This window comes from Coregonus lavaretus, assembly GCF_964263955.1.
Source record: "Coregonus lavaretus genome assembly, chromosome: 24".
NCBI classification, from domain to species: domain Eukaryota; kingdom Metazoa; phylum Chordata; class Actinopteri; order Salmoniformes; family Salmonidae; genus Coregonus; species Coregonus lavaretus.
This window is the reverse complement of record NC_140011.1, coordinates 36,734,244-36,755,421: the sequence shown is the minus strand read 5'-3', so window position 1 is coordinate 36,755,421 and position 21,178 is coordinate 36,734,244. Positions and strand designations below refer to the sequence as shown.

The 21,178-nt window shown below is 45.4% G+C and overlaps 1 protein-coding gene across 1 annotated transcript in view; it reads left to right on the top strand.

Annotated features, from left to right (window-relative positions):
• The first annotated feature begins 3,182 nt into the window (after positions 1-3,182).
• Positions 3,183-21,178, top strand: part of LOC311100059 (uncharacterized protein) — a 37,881-nt gene continuing 19,885 nt past the window's right edge. Inside the window, exons 1-6 of the mRNA XM_084140801.1 lie at positions 3,183-3,421; positions 7,463-7,613; positions 7,962-8,079; positions 10,505-10,543; positions 10,709-10,750; positions 13,554-14,952. Of these exons, the coding sequence (XP_083996927.1) occupies positions 3,256-3,421; positions 7,463-7,613; positions 7,962-8,079; positions 10,505-10,543; positions 10,709-10,750; positions 13,554-14,952 (1,915 nt within the window). The 5' untranslated portion in view covers positions 3,183-3,255. The remainder of the gene's footprint in view (positions 3,422-7,462; positions 7,614-7,961; positions 8,080-10,504; positions 10,544-10,708; positions 10,751-13,553; positions 14,953-21,178) is intronic.

The window sequence follows — 21,178 nt, the reverse complement described above, 5'->3', positions numbered from 1 at the left end:
CGGTGAAGCATGGTGGTGGCAGTATCATGCTGTGGGGATGTTTTTCAGAGGCAGGGACTGGGAAACTAGTCAGGATCGAGGGAAAGATGAATGGAGCAAAGTACAGCGAGATCCTTAATGAAAACCTGCTCCAGAGCGCTCAGGACCTCAGACTAGGGCGAAAGTTCCCAACAGGACAACGACCCTAAGCACTCAGCCAAGGAGTGGCTTCGGGACAAGTCTCTGAATGTCCTTGAGTGGCCCAGCCAGAGCCCGGACATGAACCCGAACTAACATCTCTGGAGAGACCTGAAAATAGCTGTGCAGCGACGCTCCCCATCCAACCTGACAGAGCTTGAGAGGATCTGCAGAGAAGAATGGGAGAAACTCCCCAGATACAGGTGTGCCAAGCTTGTAGCGTCAGACCCAAGAAGACTTGAGGCTGTAATTTCTGCCAAAGGTGCTTCAACAAAGTACTGAGTAAATGGTCTGAATGCTTATGTAAATGTCAAAAATCATGTATATATTTTTTTCTCTGGTACACAGCAGGTGGGAGGCCTAGCCAACTCTGTTAATACTTTTATTGAACCTTTTCAAAAGTGTCACACAAGCATGAAGATGTCGTGCTCGAAGGGGGTCATTTATGCAGGAACCAATGGGATGCTCATTTCGGGGCATTCATGCATGAACCAATCGAATTGTGGGCCACAATCACACACTATTGAATTAGCGGGGGAGAGACTATAAGGACACTGCTGGCCTGCAAAACGACTAACCAAAATCGACCTTTACCTTAACCCAAACCTTAACCAAGCTCTTAACTCAAGGCAGGTAGCCTAGTGATGAAGAGCCCTGGGCTAGTAACTGAAAGGTACCTGGTTCAAATCCCTGAGTCGACTAGTTGAAAATAATCTGTTGATTGTGCCCTTGAGCAAGACACTTAATGCAAATTGCTACAGTGTGTCGCTCTGGATAAGCACGTCTGCTAAATAGCCTAAAATGTGACCCTGACCAGGTTAGCTTAACAATGATGATGCTACACCCTGAAAACCATTTGGGGACGGTGCAAGATGGCTGCGTGAGTGGTGGCATTAAACCGAGCTCCTGAAAACCTGTATTTTTAAACAAGGCCTAATTTGATTTTGATAACCTGAAAAACATGTCCCTGTAGTTTTTTCAAATACAACCAGCAGATGGTGCAATTGGTTAAAGCAATTTGTTATGCTCTGACGTGAGGGACCTTAAGGAGTGATGCCTCCATAAAGCTGCCTCCACTGATTTCAGTACAGTATATATGGGAAACAGCAGGTGACTACTTACTATCAGAGTTTCCCACCAAAGTAGGTACAGGAAAGCTTTACCCCATACAGCAGACTGTATAATCCTACTGCACAATAGTCCATTGTTTGTATTCAATGTACCATCATTGTTTTTTCAATTGAATCATTTTGGGCCGAAACCTATTGATTTCATTTGACTAATCTGATTAAACTAAATCAGACCAATTGCAAATATGGTGAAAACATTTTGGCCTAAGTGTTTGACCACCAGAGTGTGCTATTCACTTACATTTGGAAGTGGGGCATTGTGTAAGATAGATATTGGCATTTCTGAAGACAACTGTAGACTTATCTTATTCTATGTGTTGTTGTGTTTTGGAATTAAGTGTTTTTTGTTGGTTAGTTTGGTTTTTAGAATGTGATAGAGAGGTTATACAGGAGTAGTAGAGTGGAGGGAGATGAAGGGGACCAATGGGCTGAGGACTAGAGTTTTATGGGAGGAGGAACTGTGTAGTCAGGGGAGGAGCTATGTAGTCAGGGGAGGAACTGTGTAGTCAGAGGAGGAGGAGTGGAAGAGCTTTAGGTAAAAAAGAAAAGAGGCTGAGAGTTTGAGGAGGAGAAATGTGAGAAGTAAAATCACAATGTGAAATTGGATTTTTTGAAAAACATTTTTTAAATAACAATCCAATTAGTTTGGCAATAAAAACATGGTTTTAAAACAGCAGCTCGTTTTGATTTCTCTATCTCTCTCTCTGCCTCTGCCTAACAGGATGATGTTACTTCTTTTACAGCTAGGGTAACTCAGTTCTGTTTCCTGTCTGTCTTTTTTTCACCAAGATAATTATTGTGTGTGTGTGTGTGTGTGTGTGTGTGTGTGTGTGTGTGTGTGTGTGTTACAGAGAGGGGGAGAGAGTGAGAGACAGTTCATGGAATGCTGTGATGTCATCAGCTCAGTCATACACAAAGGCAAGGAGGAGCACACACAAGCACACTCGCTCTCCCGAATAGTTACTCTGCTGTGGAGCATCTGCACCCCCACTGTGAGTACATCCTACTTAAATAACACATCCTTTCTCTCACACCTTCTGCTGAATTGTCTATCACTGAATCCCTCTCCTCTGCTTTTCTATCATTTTTTTTTTCCAACTAAGCGTTGAGTAGAAAGAAACCAATCTGTTTGCAGCAGTGACAGTTCTCAATCTCCGGCTACCTTTGTCTGCCTCCAAGTGTTGCTTGTGCTGTTTCCATTGCTAATATGACCACCATGCCCAGTGAGGTACATTCAGCCCCTCTGCTACAGCAGCATTCTGCTCATGCTGTCCTGGGATGTGACCCTGTAGTTCGGTTACAGCCCAACAACGGCCATGTTAAAATGGAGCAGCTGTCTCGTGGGAGAAGGAAAAACATGAAGGGGAGTTGGAAAGGGATGTGTGTGTGTGTGTGTGTGAAGGAGGAAAAAAACAGACCCATTCCTTTGGAATCTCCTCCCATCTAGAGTCAGACACTCTGACATAGCTAAGTGAAGAAACCAGGGTTTGATGGAGGGAAAAGAGATTACTGAGATTACTAAGAGTTGAAAAAGGAGACAATAAGTTGTTACATCTTAAGAGGCAAAGAAAAAAGTAAGAAAGAAAACCAAGGCGAGAAAAAGTATCTAGGATAACTGAAGACAGCAGTAGGATTAGCATACAGTAGGGAGTGCCAAGCATCTGCAGTGCAGACAGGTGTGATGAAGCAGAGTCTCCCAGCGATAGCTGCCTGACGAGGGCTGACGACGACTGACGTGTGTGTGTGGAGGAAGGAGGAAGTGTCAGCTCAGAGGACGACAGAGGAAGCAGTCTTCAGCTTGTGTGTGTGTGTGTGTGACAGAGGAGCCCCGATCTTCTTCTTCTTCTTCTCATGAGGCTTGTTTAGAAACCAACTCATCTTCAGGAAACTGTTGCCCTAAGGAGTCAGGACAGTACCCCTCCACCTCCAGCCCACCACCGCCACCACCATGCTGCAACAGATCTTAAAGGACATGTACATCGACCCAGATGTGTTGGAGGCCCTGAATGAGGACCAGAAGAAGACCCTGTTCCTGAAGATGAGAGAGGAGCAGGTGCGGCGCTGGACGGAACGTGAGGAGAAAGATGGGGACCATAGGCCAAAGTCAAAGACAGGTACCAACTCCTCTCTCCCTCACTCACTCCTCTCTCCTTTCTTCTACTCCAGCTTCACATACTGGAGCTGTATTACCTGCTTATGAAATAAGCCTACAAACACGTTCCATTGAAACCTACACGTCTGGTCTTTCTAAAGCCAGGTACATTAGACACGTTTCAGATATGTTAGTGCATTTTCTGCTGTGGATTAACCAATAGGAAGCTGCCATGTAAAGATGAGCTGCAAGCATGTGGTTTACCTCTGACAGACATCCTGTGATGATGTGGCTACCGACAACGAACATTTTCAGTATCTACTGCTGCTTTTTTCCAGGCCCTCTGTATGTAGGTGTCTGCCTGCAAGGTTATGCACTTTGTTTCAATGAGATGGCATTACCTGTCTATATTATGCTAAGCAGGCCTGAGAGTAGGTAATGGCTAAAAAGGCTACTTGTGTCTTTTATCAAATGACTACCTGCAGTTACCAGGGTTACCATTTACTGTCACAATAGGAACACTGGAGGCTATGAGGAAGTATCCCTGCCTCATGTAGCATCACTGCGGTGAGAGAAAGGAGGAGGTCTTCAACTCGGGTTTCTAGTCACTTCCAGTAACTATGTCTGAAAGAGTAGTCCAACTAACAGACCAGGATGTGGCTCTGCTATCTCATTTGAGGAAATGACATACTTACAGCTGACTCACCCTCAATTGATTGAATCATTGGTTCAATAATCAATTGTTTTTAAAGGGTCCTTATCAGTGAACACAAAACCCATCTTAGTATAAGACAACAAATATCTGAAACAACAACAACAGAGCAAAATGTCTAATCAGAATATGTCTGATTATGTCAGATTGTGTGTGTGTGTACAAGGATCTGCTTTAGATTTTTTGTTCCCAGCGAAGGGAGAGGCAGCCTGATGTCTGGAATGTGTGTGCGTGTGTGTTGGGAAAAAAAGATAACAGAACATAGGAACATGCGATAGACAGAAATAGTGCCAGCCAGTGTTTCACAGAGAGTACACTGTTATTTTGTATGTTAGAGAGGAATTGTCTGTTCTCCTATTGTGTATATCAGCTGCAGTAAATGGCTCATTACACACACCGCTACAAACAAACGCAGGCAGGCTGTAATTCTATCTTGAAACTGGTTTGGTGTACTGCAAAATCTTGCCTGTCTGCATTTTCTCTGTAGCAAGTAGCCAGTCCCTGTGTGAGGAATTTGTGTCATAATGATAATGACTCGGTTCACAATGTGCTTGAGATTCCACAGAAGGAATCTGAGAGAGAGAGAGAGAGAGAGAGAGAGAGAGAGAGAGAGAGAGAGAGAGAGAGAGAGAGAGAGAGAGAGAGAGAGAGAGAGAGAGAGAGAGAGAGAGAGAGAGAGAGAGAGAGAGAGAGAGAGAGAGAGAGAGAGAGAGAGAGAGAGAGAGAGAGAGAGAGAGAGAGAGAGAGAGAGAGAGAGAGAGAGAGAGAGAGAGAGAGAGAGAGAGAGAGAGAGAGAGAGAGAGAGAGAGAGAGAGAGAGAGAGAGAGAGAGAGAGAGAGAGAGAGAGAGAGAGAGAGAAGACAGACACATGGTGGTTTTTGCATTCATTCTGCTTGACGTGTGAGTAGGATCAGGGGAAGTCTGTTTTTGGCTGCATTCGACAACAAAGCACTGATTATCGAGCGTCTGAATGTCAGACAGGGAGGAGGGAGAACAGAGGCCTCTATATCGGCTAACGACAAGGGCAGCTGTTCCTACAAGTCAATGGTCCCCCAATACACACTGGGTCGTTCCATGTCATTTCAGCAAGCCATGACACCCACCATCTCAGACTGTTCTGAAATCGTTTCTGTAGAAACAGATAAGATTAGCATTCCTGCAACATTATTTTGTTGAAATATCATTTGATCACTGCTATGTTACACACACACACACCCTGATACACAGTGCAGTGTTACACACACACCACTGGACCATAGGGTTAGAGACCTTATTGTAGCACATGTTATAGCCACAGTTCACATTATACATGAGGTGGTTGGAGGCTGTTGCAGACCTAGTTTGGTTGTTGTTGGTGTGAAGCAGAAGAAAATAGTGGTCTGTTAAAGCGCAGGACCCGGGTGTCTGCAAAGCAGGAAGTGACTCTAGGCCCACTCCTTCCAACAATGAAGTGTGAGCAGAGCAGGAAGCCTAATTTTTATTTAATTATACATTTAGCAGACGCTCTTATCCAGAGCGACTTACAGGAGCAATTAGGGTTAAGTGCCTTGCTTAAGGGCACATCGACAGATTTTTCACCTAGTCGGTCCGGGGATTAGAACCAGCGACCTTTCGGTTACTGGCACAACGCTCTTACCCACTAAGCTACCTGCCGCCGTAAGGCCATGTGTGTTAGTGGTTTAGTGTTTTTCATCTGTTCAGTTATATTTAAGTCATTTAGTTTGGGCTGTATGTAGTCAGTGTGTTGCTGAATGTTTGTAACTACATTTCTTTAGCATGTGATGGTCCTCTACAGCTCAGCTGGTAGAGCACAGCGCTTGTAACGCCAGGGTAGTGGGTTTGATCCCCGGGACCACCCATACACAAAAATGTATGCACGCATGACTGTAAGTCGCTTTGGATAAAAGCGTCTGCTAAATGGCATATTATTATTATGTGTACATGCATGATTTGTAACACGTAGGCTATACAACTGGTATGACAGTTTTGCAGTACATGTTTTGGTGTGTTAGTACCCCTATGTGTTCCTGTGTGTGTGGTTATGTCCATTTTTGGTTTGTGTGTGCGCGACGAGAACACAGAACGTGGCAGACTGGTGACGTTTGCTAGTGGCAGATGATAGAATGTAGTGCAGGTCGGGCCGCCTTAATGCCACAGTAACTAGATCCGCCCTTCCCTGAATGTACCACAGTATTTTGGTTACTGTATGTACTAAATCAGAAATGGCACTGTTCGCTTTTCAGTCAGTTTAATATGTGGGGGAATATGATTGAGGCCTGGCATTTATGAGGGTCTTTAGAGAGGGGGTGTGATCAGAGTCAAGGGGTGAAGGAACAGGAGTATTGTGACAAGGACAGGGTTCCAAAAGTCCAGAGGGACACACCTCTTACCAGTTGGACAAGTGTGAAGTCATATCCCACATGCCAATGTCATGTAAATGTCTTGCGTGTTGAGAAAATGGTCTGTTTGCCTACAGAGTGTGTTTGCCCATCTAGTATGTTGTGACTTGCCTGGGTCAAATAAAAGTTCTAATAAAGTTCTAATAAAATAAAATGTAATTGTATTTGTGACATGCGCCGTATACAACAGGTGTAGACTTTACCGTGAAAAGCTTACTTAGCCCTTTCCCAACAATGCTGAGTTAAAAAGTATGAACATTTTTCAAAAAATAAAAAAGGAAATAGTAAAATAATAAAGTAATGGGACTACATACAAGGAGTACCGGTACTGAGTCAACAAGGTGCAGAGGTACAAGGTGGTACAGGTAATTGAAGTAATATGTACACGTAGTTCAGGGCTTGTCATCGTGGTTTGCCCCAGGTGGAATGCGGTGCCGATGCCACAGGATGGTCTGGCAGAACCAGTTCACTGGTAATCTGCTATGGAGGGGTGCCTCCCCTTGTTTTCAACCCAAACCTTCAATTCAGAAAACGTTTATGTCCTCAATGAGCCAATTCATTTTTGCAGCAATCACAATACTACATACAGTACATACAAAAAACACATATTTTTAAACAACATAAGAATAGCAAAGGGTATTTACAGTCAAGTAGGATGAATAAGTGTCTCTACTGATCCTCGACTCAGCTGTGTGTGTACTGCTTTATTCCCACGAAGGAACATTTCTCAGCCTTTATCCAAAGTTGCCATGTCATGGTATTAAAGGATGTGGTGACTTTTCCATTTTTTCCCCATCTCTGTTCCACTGCTGTCCATAAAAGGAGCCCATCGTTGTCTGTTTACCACAGAAACATAAATATTACAAATATCTTGGTTTTACTAATTTGGCAAGAATGTCTCTTCTCTGTTGCTTCCAGTAATATAACTCCAGTGTGTTTGTGTCCCCTGTAGCCAACAGTAAGAAAGTGAGCTGGTTGCTGGGCAGGGATGGAGATGTGGCCGTCATGGTGATCGGAGAGGTGGATGAGCTGAAGACCTCCAAACTCCTCTGCACTGGGCCTGTGGAGAGAAGAGCACCACCAAGCCTGCACAATAACACACGGTACGGACACCTCAGCACCACAAGCAGGGATTTTATCTGCAGTTCTGTGGAGTTGTGATAGTAGATAGTAGATATCACATTGAGTGAGAGGTTCGTTTTTGAGTTTCACATTTTCTATCATCCCTGTACTGTCTGCTCCTGTCTGCTCCTGTCTTGTCCTGTCTGGTCCTGTCTGCTCCTGTCTGCTCCTGTCTGGTCCTGTCTGCTCCTGTCTGGTCCTGTCTGCTCCTGTCTGCTCCTGTCTGCTCCTGTCTGCTCCTGTCTGGTCCTGTCTGCTCCTGTCTGGTCCTGTCTGCTCCTGTCTGGTCCTGTCTGCTCCTGTCTGCTCCTGTCTGCTCCTGTCTGCAGCCACCAGACAACCTCCCTGAAGAGCAACCTGGTAAACAGACCAGCCTCAGAAACTATCAGAACTCAGAGAGAGGATCTGCCTCCCAAAACACAGCCAGGGATACAGCTCAATTTAAAGGTGAGTGTGTGTGTGTGTGTGTGTGTGTGTGTGTGTGTGTGTGGAGGTGACCTTCCTGTTGCTGTCATTAATCTCGGGCATAGCCGAGGGCCAGTGAGACGCACGTTCTCCAGGGAGAGTCATCGCTCAGTGGCCAAATAAATCACACCTAGCTCTCCCTCTCCAGACTCTTCCATCACTCCATCCATCCCTCCCTCTCTTTTTCCCTTTACTCTCCATTATTGCCTTCAACAACAGCAAAGACCCCTCTCCCTTGATCTTCTCTTTCCAACTCAACCACATCCTATCATCCTTTCAATCCTCCTCTCTTTCCTCCCTCTATCCTTTCCTTTCCATTCTCTCCACTTTCTTTGTCCAGTTCCTGTCATTCCTCCAGTTCCTGTCATTCCTCCAGTTCCTGTCATTCCTGTCAACCTCTCTCTCTCTCTCTCTCTCTCTCTCTCTCTCTCTCTCTCTCTCTCTCTCTCTCTCTCTCTCTCTCTCTCTCTCTCTCTCTCTCTCTCTCTCTCTCTCTCTCTCTCTCTCTCTCTCTCTCTCTCTCTCTCTCTCTCTCTCTCTCTCTCTCTTGCTCTCTCTCTCTCTTGCTCTCGTTCTCTCTCTCTCTGTGTGTTTCCCACCATCTGTGAGTCATTAGTGTGTGTATGCGCCAATTTATATGTATAAATTAAGTGTTTTAATTAAGTGTGTAGGAGTTGGAGTGATTTTGTTTATTTTGTGTTATAGTGAACCCTACATATTTGAAATTGAGAAGCATGGTTATCACATGTATTGTGTATGAGTGTGTATGAGTGTGTGGGGGGGGGGGTGGGTGTTGTGGATGAGGGGGGGTAACTCCATTTTCATGTTATCTTAAAAAGAGGGAGAAGATTGATTTGCTGTGTTGTCATGGCAACCCTATGCACATAGCAAGTGCGAGCCAGGGTGGACACTGTCTCGCCTGCCCATGATCCTCCACTCTGTAGAGCACAGTATTGACCACGATCCTCCACTCTAAGCACAGCATTGACCACTCAGATGTGGCTCCTCCCACGGCTGGTACTGCAAACATAAATTCACAAATGTTTATGTACTGAACAAAAATATAAACTCAACAATTTCAAAGATTTTACTGAGTTACAGTTCATATAAAGAAATCAGTCAATTGAAATAAATTAATTAGGCCCTAATCTATGGATTTCACATGACTTGGAATACAGATATGCATCTGTTGGTCACAGATACCTTTAAAAAAAAGTAGTGTCGTGGATCAGAAAACCAGTCAGTATCTGCTGTGACCACCATTTGCCTCATGCAGCGTGACACATTTCCTTCGCATAGAGTTGATCAGGCTGTTGATTGTGGCCTGTGGAATGTTGTGCCCTCCTCTTCAATGGCTGTGTAAAGTTGCTGGATATTGGCGGGAACTGGAACACACTGTTGTTCACGTCGACCCAGAGCATCCCGAACATGCTCAATGGGTGACACGTCTGGTGAGTATGCAGGCCATGGAAGAACTGGGACATTTTCAGCTTCCAGGAATTGTGTACAGATCCTTGTGACATGGGGCCATGTATTATCATGCTGAAACATGACGTGATGGCGTTGGATGAATGGCACGACAATGGGCCTCAGGGTCTCGTCATGGTATTTCTCTGCATTCAAATTGCCATCAATAAAATGCAATTGTGTTCATTGTCCGTAGTTTATGCCTGCCCATACCATAACCCCACCGCCACCAGGGGTCACTCTGTTCACAACGTTAACGTCAGCAAACCACTCTCCCACAAGACGCCATACACGTGGTCTGCGGTTGTGAGGCTGATTAGACGTACTGACAAATTCTATAAAACAATGTTGGAGGTGGCTTATGGTAGAGAAATTAACATTAAATTATCTGGCAACAGAGCTGGTGGACATTCCTGCAGTCAGCATGCCAATAGCGCTCTCCCTCAAAACTTGAGACATCTGTGGCATTGTGTTGTGTGACAAAACTGCACATTTTAGAATGGCCTTTTATTATCCCCAGCACAAGGTGCACCTGGGTAATAATGATAATGCTGTTTAATCAGCTTCCTGATATGCCACACCTGTCAGGTGGATGGATTATCTTGGCAAAGGAGAAATGCTCACTAACAGGGATGTGCACAACATTTTTGAGAAATAAGCTTTTTGGGCATATGGAACATTTCTGGGATCTTTTATTTCAGCTCATGAAACATGGGACCAACACTTTACATGTTGCGTTTATATTTTTGTTCTGTGTATAATAGTCTGAATAAGCACATAAGAAATGAATATGCCTTGTGGTCTTCAGTGTGCTTAAATTTTTTCTAAGTAAGAATACTTGATCAAAAAAATTGCACACAGCTAGTAGGTTCTTGTCAGAGAATGTAAAGTGTGTTTTGAATCTGTCAGCTCAACTGATATGTTCCTGCTTTTCCAACAGGAGAACAGTGAGGAAGTGAGGACATTGCCCCCTCTACAGGTATGTTTGTGTACTGCACGTCACTGTCTGTATTACATTTACATTTTAGTCATTTAGCAGACGCTCTTATCCAGAGCGACTTACAGTTAGTGAGTGCATACATTTTCATACTGTATGTCTGGGCTCTCTCTCTGTAATGCCTATGTTTGTGTGTTTAACCCACAGGTGGCAGGGAGTGAGCAGCAGCCACCTGCAGCAGTGGAAAAAGTAAGTATTATAACGGATTTCTGAGTTTGGGTTCTGTAAAGGGTTTGTGCATTATTATATGTACATTATGAGGGCATTTGTTTTTTGTAAAGGAAGATATGCAGCAATATACTAGTGTGGTATTACTACACTGGTTTACCTGTTATGTTGATTGCATAAAAATATATGCTACATCCATTAAACACAAAGTTAAAGGGCCAATCCAGAGTTCAATAACAAAGCGGACACTCCACCACTTGTTTTAGTAAACAGCTGAGGGATGGGGCTTGAGAAATAGAACCACTCTCAAATTCATAGACAGAGCTGTGGATACAAGGACTGACCATCCATGATATCAAAATTGTAGTTTTAACCATGTTTCGAGGCTATACAGTGTTTGTTTACAATAGATTTACTTTGTTTACAAACATTGGAGTAAAACGAGCTTATATTTTGGGTTCCAACAGAAAAAAAAAAAATAATACATTGTATGGTCACAGGTGCAGTGAAATGTGTTGTTTTTACAGGGTGATAGGAGGCATTTATATGTTATATTCTTAAATAATAGTCAAAAAGTCCAAAAATTGCTGTTGCAACTGCAGATTGCCCCTTTAAGGTATAACGCTATGCACAGTTTCTGAGTAAGAGGTTGGGTTAGTGCCTGGTGTTGGGAGAGAAGGTCATTTTATTGTCATTTCCTGAACAGCGATAATGATATCATCTGTGGCATACAATCAAGTGTCATGTAAACAACGACAGGAAAGCACAATGTTAAGCTTCTATTATTCCTGGCCAGTTATGAGGTTGAGAAAGTAACACATTATGGGTGGCAGGTAGCCTAGCAGTTAGAGCATTGGGCCAGTAACCAAAAGGTCACTGGTTCAAATCCCTGAGTCGACAAGGTGAAAAATCTGTTGATGTGCCCTTGAGCAAAGCACTTAAATCTAATTTGTTCTAGGGGCAAGGTACTACTATGACTGACCCTGTAAAACAGCACCTGTATGTGACAATACACACAGATATTGTAAGTCGCTCTGGATAAGAGCATCTGCTAAATGTAAAAAATATTAATGGTTAGAATTTGAAACACTTCCACATTGCTTCTGGACAGTGGCACCCACTCTCTCTCCCTTTTGTGCAGCCTCTCTCCAGGTCCTCTTTCTCCCAGCTGTCTCTCCTTTCTCGCTCCTCTCTTTCTTCTCTCTCTCTGTTCCAGCCGTGCATGGCCTTGCCGCCTCACCCCTCCTACCTCTTTCTCTGTCTGAGCTGTGGTAGCCCTCCAGTATGTCTGTCATCACTCTCTACCACAGGCTGCAATGGGACTGGGGTGGGACTGGGGAGAGGAGGTTTCTGGGGGATTGTTTCGTCTTGTGTTCTTTTGATTGTGCTTGCGTGCATGTATGTGTATATGTGTGTGTGTGTGTGTGTGTGTGTGTGTGTGTGTGTGTGTGTGTGTGTGTGTGAGTGTGTGTGCACGTGCCTGTGTGTGTGTGTGTGTGTGTGTGTAAGAGGAGCACACACACTCCCCTGGAGCAGATGGTTATTAAACTTGATCAGGGAATTGAAACACCAGAGACAAGGAGTGCGTCAGTCACAGATGGATGGGATTGTAGGATTGTCTCCTGAGGTTTGGGAGCTCTCCTTTCCTTTCCTCTCTTCTCCTAATGCAGCCGAGCCAAACCGCAGGAGAAAACTCTCCCTCTATCACTTCCTCCATCCTTACCCAAGACACATCACAAATCTCTGCCCAACCCATGTCAATATCCCAATGCACAACCCCACCCTTTTATTACATCTGATTGGTCTGAGAGACAGAGATTCTATGTTTTAACAAATGGTTTGTTTTGTAGAATTCAGGTTGTCAATTGTAACTGCACAAATAGCTTAGTGACGCAGACGTCTGGCAGGGGTATTTGCGGCTGATAGTTGTTTGTGAGATCGGGAGAGGGGACTGATTTGGTGCTTCTGATGTAGTTGTATTTGGTGCTGCTGCTAGAGTGGAGGGTCTTAAGCTGTCGATAAGAAAGGGAGTACGAGAGAGAGGGAGGGCGAGAGAGAGGGAGGACGAGAGAGGGAGGACGAGAGAGAGGGAGGAGTACGAGAGAGAGGGAGGGCGAGAGAGAGGGAGGACGAGAGAGGGAGGACGAGAGAGAGGGAGGACGAGAGAGGGAGGACGAGAGAGAGGGAGGAGGGCGAGAGAGAGGGAGGACGAGAGAGAGGGTGGACGAGAGAGAGGGAAGGCGAGAGAGAGGGAGGAGTATGAGAGAGAGGGAGGAGTATGAGAGAGAGGGAGGAGTATGAGAGAGAGGGAGGAGTATGAGAGAGAGGGAGGAGTATGCGAGAGAGGGAGGGCGAGAGAGAGGGAGGACGAGAGAGAGGGAGGACAAGAGAGAGGGAGGAGTATGAGAGAGAGGTAGGGCGAGAGAGGGAGGACGAGAGAGAGGGAGGGCAAGAGAGAGGGAGGGCAAGAGAGAGGGAGGACGAGAGAGAGGGAGGACGAGAGAGAGGGAGGACGAGAGAGAGGGAGGGCGAGAGAGGGAGGAGGACGAGAGAGAGGGAGGACGAGAGAGAGGGAGGACGAGAAGGAGGGAGGACGAGGGGGGGGGGGAGACACCTTGAGATTGTTGATTAGGAGGACAGAGAAATATGGCAAAGAGGTCGAATAATGAAGGATTCAATTTGGGTGGAGTGTAATGTCACTGTATATGTACTGGAAGCATTCCATCAAACCTTTCTATAACATAAAGACATTTGGTTCAGGTAGAAGAAGTGTTATAGATAAAATTATGCATATGAATCTGACTGTTCTTTCCTGTTCCCCCAGCAGGCTGAGTTGAAGCAGGATGTAGAAGTAGATGCTCCACAGGAAAAGCCAGTCCTCCTGTCCTACAGACCTCATCCCAGAGCTGGCCCTTCCAACCTGAGGCTGGGTACCACACTGTCCTCTATCCCCAAGAGCATCACCATCACCCCATCTCCTGTACCCAGCTCCACTCCATCCCCTGTCCCCACTGTCACACAGTCTCCTGTCCCCAAGACCATAACCCCTGTCCCTACCATAACACAGTTTTCTGTCCCCAAAACCATCACACCGTCCACTGTCCCTAGCATCATAACACCATCCCCTGTAACCAACAGTGTCACACCGTCTCCTGTCCCCATCAGTGTCACACCTTCTCCTGTCCCCAGCAGTAATGCCATCAGAGATGCTCTAGAAAAGGGCACTGCCAAAGCACACGCCACAGAGAAGACCATCACACAGTCCCCTGTTCCTAGTCCCATCACACTGTCCCCTGTTCCTAGTCCCATCACACAGTCCCCTGTTCCTAGTCCCATCACACTGTCCCCTGTCCCTAGTCCCATCACACTGTCCCCTGTACCTAGTCCCATCACACTGTCCCCTGTTCCTAGTCCCATCACACTGTCCCCTGTCCCTAGCCCCATCGTACTGTCCCCTGTCCCTAGCCCCATCACACTGTCCCCTGTCCCCAGCTCCACTCCATCCCCTGTCCCAAGCTCCACTCTGTCCCCTGTCCCAAGCTCCACTCGGTCCCCTGTCCCAAGCTCCACTCGGCCCCCTGTCCCCAGTACCACCTGGTCCCCTGTCCCCAGTACCACCTGGTCCCCTGTCCCCAGTACCACCTGGTCCCCTGTCCCCAGTACCACCTGGTCCCCTGTCCCCAGTACCACCTGGTCCCCTGTCCCCAGTACCACCTGGTCCCCTGTCCCCAGTACCACCCGGTCCCCTGTCCCCAGTACCACTCGGTCCCCTGTCCCAAGCTCCACTCGGCCCCCTGTCCCCAGTACCACCTGGTCCCCTGTCCCCAGTACCACCCGGTCCCCTGTCCCCAGTACCACCCGGTCCCCTGTCCCCAGTACCACTCGGTCCCCTGTCCCCAGCTCCACTCGGTCCCCTGTCCCCAGCTCCACTCTGTCCCCTGTCCCCAGCTCCACTCTGTCCCCTGTCCCAAGCTCCACTCGGTCCCCTGTCCCCAGTACCACTCGGTCTCCTGTCTCTAGCATCTATACACCTTCCCCTTTCTACAGGACCATCACTCCATCCCCTGTGGTTAGCAGCACGGCCATAAGAGAAGCTCTGAAGAAGAGCACCGCCAAAACACGTGCTCCAGAGAAGACCACTGTCACTCCGCTGTCCGTTACAACCAGACCCCACCCCCAGGAGCCAGCTGAGCCCCACCCCCAGGAGACGCCCAGCAGCAGAGGTAAAATAGTAGAGCAGCATGGGAGATTGAGTCCCCATCACATTACAATGCTGAGCTGAATATATTGAGATTATTGTGAATGATTATTGTGGGAGAAACAGATTCTGGCCACAGAATCCAGAAGCATGTAGACACCAGGGCACCTGCACATTTTTAACACAATGTTAATTAAGTTATGACAGGCAGTTCTCTTCCCTGCCACCTGGGGGCTATGTGAGAAGGATTATCTGACTTTGAAGCACTTTCACCTGGTGTGTTGTTATAATGGACAGTTCATGGTTCTGCTTCAGACCCCTTCAGTGTAGGTTAGGTTCTTACTGTGGTTAGCGAGCGGGATTTTTTTCCCCAGCCCAGCCCAGTGTCCTAGCCAATCACTGCCTCAGCCCACTGGAATCTTTATGAACTGGCAGACTAAAAGCAGGCCAGCCTTAGGGGGATGAAACCAGTTTGACTGTGATTGTGTCATGGTCACACATCCGCTCGTCTCTCTCTCTCTCTCTCTCTCTCTCTCTCTCTCTCTCTGTCTCTCTCTCTCTCCCCCTCTCTCTGTCTCTCTCTCTCTCTGTCTCTCTCTGTCTCTCTCCGTCTCTCTCTCTGTCTCTCTCGCCCTCTCTCTCTCTCTCTCCCCCTCTCTCTCTGTCTCTCTCTCTCCCCCTCTCTCTCTGTCTCTCTCTCTCCCTCTCTCTCTGTCTCTCTTTCTCTCCCTCTCTCTCTGTCTGTCTCTCTCTCTCCCCCCTCTCTCTGTCTCTCTCTCTCTCTCCCTCTCTCTCTCTTTCTCACTCCCCCGCTCTCTGTCTCTCTTTCTCGCTCTCTCTGGGAAATCTCTCTCCCCTTCCTATGTCTCATTGTCTGTAGTTCTCCACAGTCCCTGTAACATGACTTGTATCAGTGTATGATTGTGATTAGATATCTTACGTCTCTGACCCTCACATATAGTTTTCATGGCTTTGCCCTTGTAGTTGATTGCTTTGTGGCAGCTTATCTATTTTTCTTGTTGCAAGAAATGAGTTCTTTTGGCCTCCCCTTTTCCATAGAATTCCTCAGTATCTTAGGTTGTCTAGTTTTCCCTAACTGTCTAATATTAGGAGTGAGTTTAGTGTCAGTCTAATTAGCAGTGTTTGGACCGTGTTCCTCTAGCTGATCAGGATAGGCTGGTGGTTTTGATCAGAGGCCCACATCCCTGCTCAACAGACAAGTGGCCTAGTTCACAAACCAGAGCGACAGACAGGGAGCTAGACCAGCACCACCCAGTGGACGACTGATCACACTGCAGTCAGTCCTCTACCAGAGTTAGTAGGAACAACATTTCTACCTCTATAGTCTCCCCTGGCTGGATATATACTAACCTTACAACGAGGTGAAGAATTGTGTTTTTTTGTCTTGGCTGAGGTACCTGTAATTCAGGTAGAACGTATAGAGACCGTTCAAGTCAACATGTAGAGGCCTTATGCATAGCAGCGGGAAGTAGTTTGGGGGTTGGGGTGCTAACATGGGGGGGGGGTGCAGAAAAATGTCCCATGCTGAAGACGTCTATATCGGCCTGCTAATACAGGACTAGTAAATGCCAAGTGCACTACTTTTGTAAGAGAAAAAATAACTAAAGGTATTTCAGTATTTACCAGCATTTGTAACTTGAGTCTGATAATTATCTGAACAAAACAGTTAATCTGATAATACTTGTGGAATATAAAAATACTTACTTGATATATGTTTTCCAGTTTCTTGAAATACTTTGCAAATGCAACATATTTCTATGTGAAAACTTCTTACAGGTTTTGGTTTTTCCATTTATGTTTTGAGGTTAGACTTTAGCATGAATAGACTCTTTGCATGAATAGCGACATTTTTTGTTTTTTTGCTGGGTATCGTAACAAAAAGTGGGCTCATCCGGGATATAGTCTCCCATGAGTATGGTAGTCGCTCTAATCACCTACTCTGAAGCTCTGCTGTGCCCATATATTTCATTCGTATAATGTGGAACTCAAGACTGATCTAATTTCTGTCTCCATTGTCGTTGGAGTGAAGGGGGTCTCATTCATTTTGGGAAACGATTTGGCTGGAGGGAAGGTCGTGCAAAATCCTGTCGTTTGTAAGGAACCCAGAGTAGAGGAACCTGATGGGTTATCAGAAAAGTGCCCTAGAGTGTTCCCAGCATGTGCTGTTACACATGCTATGTCTAAGAAAGTCGCCTGTAGCAAGTCTAGTGTTGAGAAGGATGTCCGCGATCCCACCATGGTCGGTCTGTCTGAGACATTTATGGGTGATCCTGATATTCGCTAAACCTGAGTTGACCTCTCCTTTGAAAACCCCAAAGGTGAGCGAGTTTGTAGGACCCGCTGAAGGAAAAGAGGGTCCCTACAGTTGACACTTCGATGTCTAAGAAGCAGCTGATTGCGGAACAGAGTAAAGATGTTTCCCTCTCCCCTCTCTTTGCTGAGATACATCCAGAGGAGGAGTTTGATGAAGTTTGTGTGGGTTACTTTGACAGAGATGGTGTTCTAATGAGGAAATGGCGTTCTCGCGCCACTTCTGGGCAAGACGATTGGCCCAGTGTATCTCAAATTGTCGTTCCAGTTATGTTTCGACAACAGATATTGAGGTTGGCTTACAATGGTAGTATGGCAGGCCATTTTGGGGTCAACAAGACGTATGACCGTATCTTGCGTAACTTCTTCTGGCCTGATCTGAAATAGGATGTTGTGTCTTACTGTAAATCTTGTCGCGTTTGCCAGCAGTTTACCTGTTGCACCTTTTTAGCCTATTCCTGCTTTTGACTAACCTTTCAGCAGGGTTCTGGTGGACTGTGTTGGTCCTTTGCCCAAAGCGAAGATTGTTAACCAGTTTCTCTTAACCATCATGTGTGCTGCCAGTCATTTCCCTGAGGCCATTCCACTGAGGAAAATCACAGCTCAGAGTATTGTTAAGGCCTTGTTATTGTTAAGAAATTATTTTCAACGTTTGGACTTCCGCAGGTAGTGCAGTCGGACCAAGGTTCAAATTTCATGTCAAAGGTCTTCCAGCAAGTGCTAAAACAGTTGGGTGTAACTCATTGCCCCTCTAGTACCTACCACCCAGAGTCTCAAGGTGCTCTTGAGAGATTTCATCAGACTTTGAAGTCTATGTTAAGAGTTTACTGCTTTGAGTTTGAGGAACACTGGGATGAAGGGGTCTTGTGCTGTTTGCAGCTCGGGAGGTTGATAAGGAATCCCTGTTTTAGTCCGAATGAACTCATGTTTGGACATCAACTTAGAGGTCCTTTGTGTTTTCTAAGAGAGAGGTTGTTGCAGGGTGAGACCTTTTAAAAACAAAAACAAATCTGGTGAAGCACGTTGGCACTTATTTTATTTTTTTACAGATTGCACCGCGCCTGTGAGTTTGCCAGTGAGAATCTGAAGAAGGCGCAAACGAAAATGAAAGTTTGGTACGATCGAAAGGCCTGAAACCGCACTTTTGATGTGGGTGACCAAGTCCTGGTATCGTTGCCCGTTCTTGGTTGACCGTTGCAGGCTCGCTTTTCAGGCCGTTTCCCGATAGTGAAAAAAATTGGTAATCTAGATTACATCATCGCCACACCTTAGCGCAGGAGAAAAACCAAGCTGTGTCATGTCAATATGTTAAAACCATACTTCACCTGCTACAATCGGGCAGCGAAGTTGGTGTAAACTGGTAGTGACGTTCTGCCTGTAGCCGCTGCTGTCACCATTGACTATAGTCATGAGGAAATCCCAATACACCCTGTGCCGGTTGGATGGTTGAGTAACTCAGAGATTCTAGAAAACCTTTATGTATTTTTGGCAAACTTGTCTCTGGAGGAAAAAGGCGACATTGTTGCACATTATCATGGTTTATTCTCGGACGTGCCAACGCAGACAAATGTACTAGAGCATGACATTGACGTTGGGGACTCTGCCCCAATCAAACAAATTCTACTGAGGAAAATCACAAGAGGAAAGTTACTACGGATATTGCAGGAGTTTCCCCTTGAAATCATACATGTCCGTGGTAAGGACATCTTGGTTGCTGATTGTCTCTCAAGGGTGGGCATTCAATAAGTTTTGCGTTTAGCCCGTGTTTTTTTCCTTATTGGAGATGAGTATTGTTTTGGTTGGGCTCGTTCCAAGGGGACGAGAGTTATCGAAGCGTACGTGAGTTTTTCAAAACTTGGGAGCTTTAGGCAATTATAGAAAAAATAAATAATAATAATATATATACATATATTTACAAAATATAAAAGTGTGTTTTTTCTTATTTAATTGTTGACAGCCATTAAACACCATGTTTTTCCATTGGAGAAGGTGACGCATTTAAGTAGCGACGTATTTAAGTTGTTGGTGTTGTTTTCTGTTGGTGGTCAGCAAACTTGTCCAACAAAAATATAGGATATATTTGTTGTCTTAAGGGGGAAGGTGTTACAGGTTTTGGTTTTTCAATTTATGTTTTGAGGTTGGACTTTAGCACGTATAGCTCGTTAGCACGTAGGGCGCACCAATTGGTGTCACCTCATTAGTCAGTATGTGTTACACCTGTGCTGGTTGCCTTCTCGTTAGTGGGAAGGTGTTTCACCTGTGCTGGCCCAGGTGCTATTTAAGAGTGGTTGGCCCAGTGCTCCAGTTGTCTTGATAGATGCGGAGGGTTAACACCTTTAGTTGTCTTGATAGATGCGGAGGGTTCACACCTTTAGTTGTCTTGATAGATGCGGAGGGTTAACACCTTTAGTTGTCTTGATAGATGCGGAGGGTTAACTCCTTTAGTTGTCTTGATAGATGCGGAGGGTTAACACCTTTAGTTGTCTTGATAGATGCGGAGGGTTCACACCTTTAGTTGTCTTGATAGATGCGGAGTGTTAACACCTTTAGTTGTCTTGATAGATGCGGAGGGTTAACTCCTTTAGTTGTCTTGATAGATGTGGAGGGTTAACACCTTTAGTTGTCTTGATAGATGCGGAGGGTTAACACCTTTAGTTGTCTTGATAGATGCGGAGGGTTAACACCTGTAGTTGTCTTGATAGATGGGGCGGGTTAACACCTTTAGTTGTCTTGATAGATGCGGAGGGTTAACACCTGTAGTTGTCTTGATAGATGCAGAGGGTTAACACCTGTAGTTGTCTTGATAGATGCGGAGGGTTAACATCTGTAGTTGTCTTGATAGATGCGGCGGGTTAACACCTTTAGTTGTCTTGATAGATGCGGAGGGTTAACACCTTTAGTTGTCTTGATAGATGCGGAGGGTTAACACCTTTAGTTGTCTTGATAGATGCGGAGGGTTAACACCTTTAGTTGTCTTGATAGATGCGGAGGGTTAACACCTTTAGTTGTCTTGATAGATGCGGCGGGTTAACACCTGTAGTTGTCTTGATAGATGGGGCGGGTTAAGACCTTTAGTTGTCTTGATAGATGCGGAGGGTTAACACCTTTAGTTGTCTTGATAGATGCGGAGGGTTAACACCTGTAGTTGTCTTGATAGATGCGGAGGGTTAACACCTGTAGTTGTCTTGATAGATGCGGAGGGTTAACATCTGTAGTTGTCTTGATAGATGCGGCGGGTTAACACCTTTAGTTGTCTTGATAGATGCGGAGGGTTAACACCTTTAGTTGTCTTGATAGATGCGGAGGGTTAACACCTTTAGTTGGCACTCCCTATTTTGATTTCTAGACATACCTTTTTCTGATTTAGTTTTGCTCAACTTTTTGGTGTGCTTCCTGTCTTTAAGTTTGTTGTGGGATTTTATTTTGTTTGCCTCTTATTGGGCAAATTTAGTGGGCGCTCATGGTCGGTGTCTTTTAGGTCCCAGTTGTTGTTGCTATGCAACTTTCAGTGGACACCCCCATGCGTGTCTTTTAGAACCCCTCCTAAAACCCCACCTGTTTTGTTTAGTTGTTGTCATTGACCCTTTGTTAGTTCCCCCTTCTGTTTGAGTGACATTTTTGGTTTTCTTGCTGGGGAACGTAGCAAACTGAAATGGTCTATAGATAATTTTTCCATTTTAGTAAATGCTTTTATCCAGAACAACTTACAGCAGTGAGTGCATATATTTTCGTACTGGTCCCCCGTGGGAATGATTAACACTCAACACAACAAAAAACCCTAGAGTATTTAAATTGTAGTAAATTTGACTAAATTACTAACTTCAAATGTACCAAGTATAATATATTATACTTATAAATATTATCGACATAAAAATAAAACAGTCATCCAAAATGTGACTAGAGGACAATATTCAAAAAGT